The sequence below is a fragment of the Geospiza fortis genome, unplaced genomic scaffold (genome assembly GCF_000277835.1).
Source record: "Geospiza fortis unplaced genomic scaffold, GeoFor_1.0 scaffold279, whole genome shotgun sequence".
NCBI lineage: Eukaryota > Metazoa > Chordata > Aves > Passeriformes > Thraupidae > Geospiza > Geospiza fortis.
Window position 1 is genome coordinate 3,130,945 of NW_005054352.1, and position 11,532 is coordinate 3,142,476.

Here is an 11,532-nt window from a genome sequence, read left to right on the forward strand (position 1 = left end):
TCCTTGAAGAAATGAGCTTTTAAGACTCACTGATGTTAGGTTTACAGGGGTGCCATTTATGATACTCTCTGAAATGGTGGAACAAATAGGTAAAAAATCTTGCAACCGCATCTTGTGCCAGAGGCTGTCCAGAGAAGCCCAGTGCATGGGGACAGGCTTCTTGAAAATTCAGGAAATCCCAGGAATGGGCCAGGTCACAGAGCAGAGCTTCTTGTTGTTCAGGAGACCAGGTAAAATCATTCTTCTGCTGGGTCACATGTCTTGCAGTCTGATTGTAATGTGGAGTAGGTATCCTCCAAAAACACAAAGTGGAAAGATGAAAGAGAAATTATTAAAACAGAAGGCTGCACTTGCTAGTGTGGTATTTACAAAAGTATCTGTTAGTCTTGAGGAATAATTAGAAAGATTTGTGTTTTCCAGGAGACCAGAGTTTGTGACAATGGGAGTCAGAGCTGGGAAATGGTGATGATGGGTAAAAAGGACTAGAAAAGATAAAAAAATAATTGGATGCCTTTATTTCAGGAAAAAGTGTAAGGAACTTAGATTAACAGAAGGGATAAAATAATTCAGAAAAACAGAATTTCCTTTGTGTGCTATTGTATTCTCTGTAATTTTTTTTTACTGCCTTCTTTGGTTCTACCAGTTTTCCATGAAGTTTCTTTAGAAGCAAGACTAGAATTATTTCCTTGTGCTTTTATTTTCTTGGTCTTCTTTTAGACTCTTAGCAGGGATTTCTAGTTGTAGACACTGTAAAGGAATACAGGGTCCTAAATGTGTGTCTCCTTGAGTACTATTTTCAAACATAACACTTGTAAAAATACTGAATGTGATTTTCTTTTACAGGAGATGTTGATGCTCTTCTGGGCATCCATTAAAGGTGTTGATATTTGACTGGCTGGATTGGGATGGACAGACACCCTTTCTCAAAAAATCTAAGTTAAAGCCCTCTTCAGGAGTCTGGCAAGTCTCTGACCAAAGATTCTTTTTCCCTGCTTTGTCACATGGGCCCCATTGCCTCCAGGAAACCAGGGCATGGCAAAAGGGCTGAAGTAACCTAAGTCCTGACTATGGCACCATGGTTTCAATCAATTGTTGCCCCTCCAAGGTCATCTGGTCCTTTCGTAATAATATAATTTCGTAACTTGTGAGCCCATAAAGAAAACACACATTATCATTCTAGTCTCAGATTGCTCAGGCATTTCTAAGAATAAGCCTTTGAAATGTGAGGAAGTGTGTCAAAGCTTATCCTCACAGTTGTGTTATAAGCCACTAGCAACAAGAATAAAGCATATTGTTGATTTAAATAAGTTTAGAAAACCAGGATAGCAGTATCATCTTTCAAACGGATTTTTCACTATTTTTTTTCCTCTTCTGTTTTATTAGATTTCAAAGTGAAAGATAACATGTGTCTTTCTGAAGTACCTTCCTGTCAAATGTTGTTTTATAGCTTTTGCTAAACATAGGTACTTGTTTCAGCTTTTGTGAAGTCACATTACCTTTAATTCCTCTCTCTTACTGAAGCTAGAAGGTTAAAATTAAAATTGGAAGCAATAAACCTCTCCATAAAACATCTTTAATCTTACAGATTGAACTATCCTTAGGTCTTCAGGCTTATGTAATACTGAAAATTCTATGGAGGCATTGAGCCATGGAAAGCTGGTATTTTTACACAATTCCTTGTAAACAGTAAATCTATGTGTATATATACCCTTATTGTTTTTAGAGCAGCTCCTTACTGGAAACCTAGAGAAACTCTGAGATTTAATGAAATGTAGTGAGTAACAGCATGTATAGGATGGCTAAAGGATTTATTTACAACGAACAGCCATACTTTTCTTCAGAATTATAAATTTTTATTTCTGTAATAATAATAAAAATTACCAGAAAAGTGCAAATATCCCCTTTGCCATTGTCTGAGCATCCTGACCCACTTACAGTATAAACACCACCTCATGTTGCAGAATTGGTGTGTGTGTGCCATGCTTATAGACAATATTTCCCTTTGTTGTAAACCAAAAAAATCATCTGTAAAATGCAAGATTTTTTGACAAACACTGCAGTAAAGATTAATCAGAGGGTGATATATAAAATATTTTTTCTTCTATTTCATACAAACTGTGAATAAGATATAGTTATGAGAAGTAGTTAGAATCCTAAGTCTTAAAATATCATGTCATAGATACATGAATTCACAGGAAAGTATGCTGTAAAGATTATGAAGATTATGTTCAGGGAATACCAGGTGATTATGAAGAAAATCTAAGTAAAATCTTCCAAGTTGCCTCTTCTATTATGAATTGCTGAGTAACTCTAATCACAAATCAGTGAACTACTGGCATCCTCTCCCAGTGGCATTCATCAAGTAGATGCACCCATCTTGCTTATCTCATTTCTAGTAATGATTGGCAGGGTTCTTCAATAAGGTCTGAAGAAAAGCTTGTTTTAGTTACACAAATACATATTGGGAAAGGATTATTCTCCACACAAATGCATAGAAACTTGCTCTCTTAACCAGATTATATCCGGAGTGCTACTTAAAAGCCTAGAAAAGTTTTATTTAGAAAAAAGGAATTTCTAGAAATATTTCTAGAAATTATTCTTCTTTCACAATAATTAATAGCAAAAAAATTGGAGGTCAGGATGCTATCAAGTAATGAAACATATTAACTAAATAGCTATAATTTCATAGGAAAAACAGTAGAGTAGGACTAATTTACTGTTAGTAAACTAGTAAAAAGTTATCTAAATGAGTAACTTTCATCATCATATTCTAGCTCATCTTCCTCATCATCCTCCAAAAGTCCATATTTAAATTTGTGATAAATTGTGCCATCCTTGCCCATGTATACAATGTCATCTTCGTCATCATCATCTTCATAATCTCTGTCTCTGTATTCAATCACTTGATCGTCATGATAACTGGGATTCTTGTGATAGTTGCTCACAGAGGAAGGAAAGGTTTTGGAGTGATTTGTCAGCTTCTCATATCGTCCTTTATTGACAGGCTGGGTTTTGGTTCGTGCCTTTCTCCAGATGAATACAATGGCTCCAATGACAAGCAGAAGCAAAATGCAAGTGATAGCAAAGAAAATAGTTTTGCTTTTTTGCCCAGGTGGTAGAGTTGTCTGTAATACGCAGTCATCTACAACAGCAAATAAAAACAAAAGAACAACAAAAAAAAGGGTGAAATGATCTTGCATTTGTGTGTGTGTGTCTTAAAAGTCTGGTACAGCATGTCTGGTGCAGTAATAGCAGTCAACAAAACACCTAGCTTTTCTGGTGCCACAATGATATTTTTGTTGTTCTTATGCAGCAAGTATGTTGATAAGGTTGTTGGGATATCTATTCTTCATTATTTTATTTGAAATAATGAGAAGGAAGATGAAAAGCTAGCAGGTGCACGAATGCAATGAGATTCAGATGTCTCTTCATTGAAGTAAGCTAATTCATAAGCCTGTCAGTTTATGAAATGCCAGGCCATTTAACATAGTAGTTGAGAGTGTGAGAAGTTGCCATCTCCAGCACCAGACATAATCGTTGTTATTTGAGTAAAACCTTCCCTATTTTTGATGAGGCAGTAGAAACACTGTTTATCAGTAGCACATTTTTGCTCTAGTCCAGTTTTCAAGCAGCATAATGTCAGCATAATCAACCATAAAACACTTAGCACTATTCCTGCTTTTCAGTGTGGTCCTACCTTGTGTTTCACTGCAGTCACAGCACTCTGGGGTTTCTGCTGGGTCAGTGTTGCTGCAGCAGGGTAGGCAGCGGCTTTCCTCCAGGAAGAGCTGCATGCTGGCTGGACAGACTGTGCAGTTGAGAGGACCAGGTCCCTTGCACTCAATGCATGAGCTGTCACATCTCTCACACTTTGGTTTGCTCTCCTTCAAACACAGAACACAAGCAATGCACCTCTAATTTTGTGTGATTTGGACCTGACCTGGCAGTTCTGTCCTGTCATTGACCATCATGGTTGTCATCTCTAGGTACCATGAGTGAAGATACAATACCAAATTCAAAATTTCCTGTTTTCTGATTTCTCAGTGATCTGCTTGTGGGATGTAAAGTGCTGCAAAAGCTTAGAGATCTCACCTAGCTAGGCAGGATGTTAAAATTTACTCATTCTTTTAAGCTTTTTGGGCCAGAAAAGTAAGTGACATGGAAGAAAGAATATGAAATATTCTGGGAAAAAGCTGAGAGTATGAATTTTCTCTTTACCCAAGGAGGAAGCAGAAGTAAGGATTAAAGATGGTTGGAAATTTTTTAGCAAAACCGATTTCTCTTCAATTATGTGATTTTTTTCCTATGGAAACAGCTTAGATTCAAATACTCTTCCTAAAGTCCAGGCTTCTGGGAACCTCTGTTTACAGAGACTACCAGAGGTCACTGTGATCACACCTGCCTTGCAGAATGCTCTGAAGTCAGTGGTTTCAGTATTTGCAATGCTCACTGTTCCTGGCCATGGTACATCTTCACTGTGAACATCTGGTGACTCCAATAAACTTTCACCAAACTTGCTGTTAAGATTGCAAGGCTGTTTATCCTGGATGGAAGAACCTGTGCAAGATTGCAGGATCATAGCTGTTCATAATTTCTTAGAGTCAAAACACTTGCAAAGACCTGCACACCTGTGTGGTCCCCAGCCTCAAATAAGGCTGTTTTCTCAGATCAATGCTATGAAATAGGACTGTTGAGAAGATATTCTAGGGCAGAGACTCCAGGGTTTGTAGCATCCCAGGCATGCCTTGCTGCTATATTCTTGAATAAATATCTTTAGAAGGCCATTGGTGTGGAAATCTGGAAGGTGGAATGCCCAGGCTTATGATGCAGACCCAAACCTTATCCTATTCAATTAAATATACAGCTGTGTTAATTTCAGCATGTCCTTCTACTAGAGCTTTCTGCCAGAAAAGCTGTCAATCAAAAATTAAGAAGGATTTCTTACAGAAAAGGCATCAGAAATCCAAGAGGAAATCTGTTATATTGGAAGAAAAAGAAACACTGTGTCATTAATAGAACTGATTTGTTCATGTGGTTTTGATATCTTTGTTGACTATAAGGTAACCCCAGAAAGAGAAACAAGGCTTCCTCTGCCAAAAGAGGAAAAAAGCAAGCATACTTAAAGATAGGCACCATTAAAAACTCAGAGAAGAGCCATAGGCTGTTTGTATTTTGTACAAAAATCCTTGAAGTAGGTACCTTTTCTCCTGGTGTCTCCTGGACTTTGTATTCACCTACAAAACAGTCTGAGTTGCACATTCCATTTAATAAACTGTAACTCCATACACAGGATGTGCAGCTGAATGCTTCCTTCCCTAGACAGGCAAACAAAACAACAATATTACAACAGGAAATGTCAGCTAACTTCCTTTAAAAATTATACTGACCACTGCAATGAAGCTAAAGGGTGTTTGTCAGTGCCAACAGCCCTTAGTGAGGAGTTCCACATGAAGAGGTTGGTATTGGAAAAGGTTGTGCTGAGTCCTGGGGTTTTATTTGCAAACAAAACTTATTTCTTATGTGTTTTGATAGTCATGAAAAGATGATTTCACAATCAGTTGTATAGGGAACCTCTGACATATTCAGGAAAATAAATTGGATCAGAGCACTGAAGTGAAATGTGGAGAACCTTCTCCAAATTCTGTCCTTCACAAAATCCATACTTATTTGCCCTGTTAACTATTTTCAAACAACCATGAATTAAGCAATGTTTGTATTTGAATAGAAAAATAACTTATTTAGTTGCATAAGAAATAAACCATTATTCACTAGATTCGGCACCTTGTGTGTCAGAGACTCTTTTTAAAGACAGATGCTGCATGCAGTATTTCTGTGAAACACTGAGGGGATGGGTTTGTCTTAAGTGTCAAGATGCACCTATCCATTTCCATGCACCTAGACATTTTCTGCCATTGTCTGAAAGGAAGAAAATGAAAATGCAAGGAACTGACATTAGCAGACGTTAAACTGCTGAAGTAAGTAACCTTCTATAACACAGAGAACTTCCTAAATTACTGTGCAATGCATGGTTTTCCTTACTGCTCTTGACAAAGAGACACCATGCTCTTTGCTGATATATCAGCAACGCAGATGGATTTCAGACTGACTTGTGTTTTATAATTCTGTCTTTTTAATTCTGTCCCATAGTATTTTTGCCAAATAATGTGAAAAACACAGGAGTTGGTCTGTAAATGAATGCCTTTTTTTTTTGTGGCAAATCCAAACAAAAATATTTCTGCTAAGTTTAATAATGTTGCTACACAATTAGGTTGTAAACTTTCTTGAATGCTGGCTTCATTCTAAGTGCTTCATATATCATTTTGTTGCGATTAGCTATCTGTACAATCCAGTATATCCACCATCCAAAACAGTTTGTGTGTTATAATGCGTGGTCTTCTAAGCTGCAGCATGGAACCCATTAGCTATAATCTTGTGTTGTTCAGGTAAAAAAGGACAACAAATGGATCCAAGAGAATTAATGCTTTTTGTTTCAGAAGTGGTTTAATTAGGAAAATTGAGAAACCAAAACTAATGTCTCACAGAGCAAAATAGACAGTCTCTGAAAGTTAACTTTGTGAAATACATAACTATATTAAAAGCAACAAATATCACTGTGCTTTTGATTTCTGTTTTCCTTTCAATCTAGAGATGTGCTTTATGGGTCTTTACTCTTCCCATTGTAGGCTGTAAAGATGTGTAGTTGGAATTAAGTTCCTTGGCTTTCACGGAGTGGTAGACAGTAGAGCAGCTCAAAGAGTGAGATATTTTTCAATCATTCTTAATATTCATGTGAAAAATGGGGTCCATCTCTGTAAGCCCATTTTTTTATGATGAGCATTTTTATGAGAGGCCTGGCTGATGGTAAATTCATTACTCTTCTCCATTTTTTTCCATTCACTGACTTGGCAACGTGTGACTTGGTCCTAACCCTCCCTGTTAAGTGGCTGTCTCTCTGTGTTCTCTGCTGGAAGCAGTTCTGAAGAAAGCTTGACTGGAATTCATATACTTGGTTTCACCTCAATTATCAATGCAGTAGAAATAAATGAATGGAACATGAGTGCAGCAAGTGACCAAGAGCCAGGAAAAGCTCAGCAGCCCCTGGGAGAGGTCTACATCACCCACTGTGGGTGATGGACACCCAGAGTCGTGGGCAGATTGGTAACACTGTATGTGGTTAGTAGCTTTGTGAAGTGTTCCCAGATCATGGAGCTGAGATTCCCTTTTTTTGTTTAAAGCAGAACATATACTTTTACCTTCACAAGTTAAACAGGAAGAGTGGCATCTCTCACAGACATTGTTGTCCTTGTTTTCGTAGTAGTACTGAGGACAAGAGCTAACACATTTGTTCGTGGAGTGCAGCAGGTAGAAATATGTATTACAGGAAAGACAGTCTGTGGCTCGAGGCCCCATACATTCCTTGCAACTCTTGTGGCATCTCTCACATGATCCAGTGGAATTTTGTGCAAAATACCTGAGAAAGATAAGATAGGCATAGCTTTCCATAAATGCCAGCCGTGATAGGAAAATCAACATTTGTTTAATCCTTATCTTTTTATCATGATTATATCCATTTATAAAAATCATACTAAAATGAACACAGGTATTTGTAATCTCAGTGGAAGTAGAATTAATTTCATTCCCTTTGGCCACTGGAATTCAGCTACAAAGCATGACTCTGTATAGTTTTTACAGCAAAAATTTATAAAATCTGAGTTGAATTGAGATATAAAGTATTGAAGTAGGGAAGGTTTTTGTGATTTTGCTGAGATATGATCATTAGAGGTTTCCAGTTTAATGGGAGGGACAGCCAGTGTGATCCATTGAACTCTAGTTTTAATTTAAATGGACCTGAAAGAGAAATCATAGGTTAACATTCTAAATTTAAATTTCTCAAAACTGAATTTCCCAGAACACCGAATTCACATTTTGATCGTAAATGGATTGATTATAAAGCTTCTCTCTAGAATTATGAGTGCTCAGTTCAAAGTTGTTTTAATGGTTTTTGTTATCACCCGCTGCAAGCATTAACTCAATGCAAAAAAAAAAATATAACCTTATCCAAACTTCTCCTCCTTAAGTGGAGGCAGAGTGGTGCTTGGAGGCTCTTCTGCCTGTGCTCAGGCTGACTGACCTACAAGTTAGTATACTTGTTCTGGTTCACACTGTTCTGTACAGAAATAGCCAAGAGCATACTCTGAGCATGTCCACACCACATCTAAGCAGTTCCCATGTGGGCACCAATTTTGGAGTTTTCTACAGGGAAGGGAGGTTTTCCACCATTAGAGTACTGTGATAATACAAGAAATTTTCTCCCGAAAACAAAACTCAGTTCTATTTCAGACTGGCAGTTTATATACAGGCACGAACGGGACGGGACTACTGATGGATGTGTTGGAACTGTTTATTTTCTAGAATCTTTATAATACATAGTTTTGTTTATGCAAAGATCTTGACAGTTTGCATCTAGGCAGCAAGCTAAAGAAACTCACTTGTTACAAGTCACTAAATACTCATCTTAGCTAATTACACAGAGAGAAAGCATATTGACAGTGATTCTACCCAATCAACATAAGCACATGTAGCTGGAGTTAAAACAATACTCGCTTGTTCATTTATAAGAAAACAAAGCATAAAACTCTATTCATAATTTCAACTTTGCTATAGAAACTTTTTGCAACTTAGAAAGTTATTCCAAATCGCTAATACATAGCTCTATTGTTCTATTCTTTGCTACAGCTTAACAAGATGTATCAGCAATATCTATAACTCTGCTGCACTGAGGCCTGTCTGTTTTCTCACAAACTTGAAACTCTCTAACTTTATGGATTCTTACAACATGGAATGCTGCAGTGATCTAATTTCTCAAAGCTCTCTCTGTGATGCAGCTCTTAGCACAAGATCTTGGGCCTTACCCTGCTGGACAGTGGGTTACACATCCTTTTCCTTGTCTGTACCAACCCAGTTTGCAGGAAAGGCACTGTGAGCTGTGTTTTCCAGTGCAAGTGTCACAGGTGCTGTGGCATGCAGAACATTGCCTCTCTGTGCTGTCGGCATAATATCCATCTGGACATGTTTCAACACAGGTTCTGTCTGCAGAGACAACAATGCAAAGTAGCACATCATATTCAGTATTTGTTACTATAAAACATCTCATGCAGCTGTACTAGAGTAAACTCTCCATCAGGCTGAGGTGCTGATAGATAATGTATCAGAACAAGAAAACTCAATGTTGGGGTACAGTTATTGCTTTTTGATTCTTGTAAATTCATTAGTCCTCATTTCTGTGTTTTATGCATATTAGCAAGCTCTTCAGGACAGACAAATTTGTATCTTTGTGAAAAATAAAGTAGCATAATAATGAACTGCAGTCAAATAATCAGAAGTAGTAAGGCAGGTTTTTATCTGCATTGCTGTGTTCCCTAGATTTCACTCTAAGCATCAATCTGATTTCATTCTTTGTAGATGATGAATCTGATGGTAAATTTGAGATTTAATAACGTTTGTTTACTGGTCTTTATCCTTGTCTGTGGCTTCTACATTATGTTATCAAATTAAATGTCTTCAATGCTGCAAAGCCAGATAAGTCCCACTTTCTTCAGTGAAATTTCAGTCATTTTAGTATGAATCCTGAATGAGAAGTTAGTAGTGTTGGAATTAGCTGCAAGTGCATAAAGCTAATAAAGTAGTAGATTACAAGCTGCTTGTGCTTGTTACATATTTGTCTTGATAATTTTGCTGCTTGGGTTGCAGTTGGGCAAAGGAACTTTCAGGTTCAGGGTTTTTCATTTTTATCTCAATTCCAATATATTTATCTGCATTTGTCCATCAACTTTACCATTTGTAATGGTGCAAAACAGCTGAGTGTGTTGATAAAAAAAGTAAGTCTGATCCAAGGTCTCAGAAATACAGAAATGTAAAATCTGCATTAGAATTAGACTCAAAAAGCCTAGGTTCACTTTTAATTTACACTGGTTTTTAGCTCTTTCCTGCATAAAGGATTATTTAATATTTTTTCTCCCAATGATTTTCTAAAATTTTTGTTTGCTTTTAGAAGAATATTTAGAGAAGAAATGTTTTATTGTGGAGATTCTATAATTTTTTTCCTGTTTGTTTCTGAGACTGTATAGTCTTAAACCTACTCTCTGCTCCAAAGTTAGGAAAGTAATTTTGCACCTTAGCTACCCATTAGATGCTGTCTGATACTTAAACAACCCTTTTAACAGTTGTTTAAGTATTCCTTTGCTCATCAGATTGCTGCAGGGATTAAAGAAGCCAACATGAAAATGTGCACGCTTTCTAGATACATTAACAGCAGCAGCAACAACAAACCTAAGGATAGCCCTCTTTTAAAGTCCTGGAAGGAAACAATAGAAGAGTACATACCAACTAAGTGAAACATCCACATTTTGTTCAATCATTGTGTTTGTTGCTATGTACAAATCCTGCATTAGTCCTGTGAGCCCTGGCAAGCCCTGCCTCACAAAGTTTCCACATAGCCCTCCTGAAGAAATTATCTCTGCACAATTTAATGACTTGTCATGTCCTCCTTACAGTATTTAGATTGGTTGATGCAGCCCAAATGCTTTGCAAATATGACAAAAACTTGTCTATTCCATGCTTTCAGTGTAGAATGAAATCTAGAGGCATTAGAGAGATACTTACTGAGAAGATACCGGTTATTTACACAGCTAAGACACTGGTGTTCAGTAGGTCCTGAGCAGTGGAAGCATTTCTTGTGGCAAGATTTGCAGGTCTGAATTTCCTCAAGGTAGTACTCAGTGGGAGGACAGTATCCAGATAACATACAGTGCCCATCATGGTTCAAAATCCATCCATTTCTGCAAGTTAGGCAGGTGGTGGAAGAAGAACAAGTCTGGCATGTCCTGTTGCATGCTGAAAAGGACAAACAGTAGGAATTTCACCTTTTCTGAATTTGTCTCAGAGTGTTATTACAGCTTTAATTTTTGAAGGAACAGCTGTAATCTCGGGATGAAAGCCTGTGGGAAGTAATTTTCAATCTTATGCAAGGAGTTCCTTAGGTTTGCTTTTGCATCAAGACTGCTTTTCACTGCGCCAGTGAATAGTGTCTCCAGCAATTCTCAGAGATTCTGTAGCCACTCTCAGCGTTTTACCACAATGGTTGCCTTAAATAATAAACATAAGTATCCTGGCTAGCTCCCTCTCCGCTTTCTTTAATTTTTGCTATTCTACAATAAGCCAGATTCTTTTTCTGCCTTAGCTGTCCTCTTCAACTCCAAGACACTGGTAACAACCAGTCACATGCAGGCCCTTAGGGGGTGACCCTTAAATAGACCCGCTTGTATCTCAGTGCTCTTCTGGGGAATACAACAGTTGCCAACCTTGGCAGTCTTTGGTGGCTTCTTCATAGTAACTCCCCTCAGGGCACTCTTTAAAACACATGCCATTGTAGAGGACAAATAAGCTGAAAGTGCATGCTGTGCAGTCATCAGAATCTGGCCCGTTGCAGTCCTTGCAGTCAGCATGGCAGGGAAAGCAGTGCTTTTCTTCAAG

General features: G+C 37.7%; 2 protein-coding genes across 2 annotated transcripts in view; one reads left to right on the top strand and one right to left on the bottom strand.

Moving 5' to 3' along the window:
• Positions 1–3,192, top strand: part of ARSK (arylsulfatase family member K) — a 23,968-nt gene extending 20,776 nt beyond the window's left edge. The window contains exons 10-11 of the mRNA XM_031058942.1: positions 844–960; positions 3,005–3,192. Of these exons, the coding sequence (XP_030914802.1) occupies positions 844–875 (32 nt within the window). The 3' untranslated portion in view covers positions 876–960; positions 3,005–3,192. The remainder of the gene's footprint in view (positions 1–843; positions 961–3,004) is intronic.
• Positions 2,739–11,532, bottom strand: part of PCSK5 (proprotein convertase subtilisin/kexin type 5) — a 229,539-nt gene continuing 220,745 nt past the window's right edge. The window contains 7 exon segments of the mRNA XM_031058930.1: positions 2,739–3,142; positions 3,698–3,884; positions 5,200–5,315; positions 7,254–7,471; positions 8,913–9,090; positions 10,663–10,893; positions 11,361–11,532. The exon segment at positions 11,361–11,532 is cut by the window's right edge and continues 10 nt beyond it. Coding sequence (XP_030914790.1) covers positions 2,739–3,142; positions 3,698–3,884; positions 5,200–5,315; positions 7,254–7,471; positions 8,913–9,090; positions 10,663–10,893; positions 11,361–11,532 — 1,506 coding nt within the window.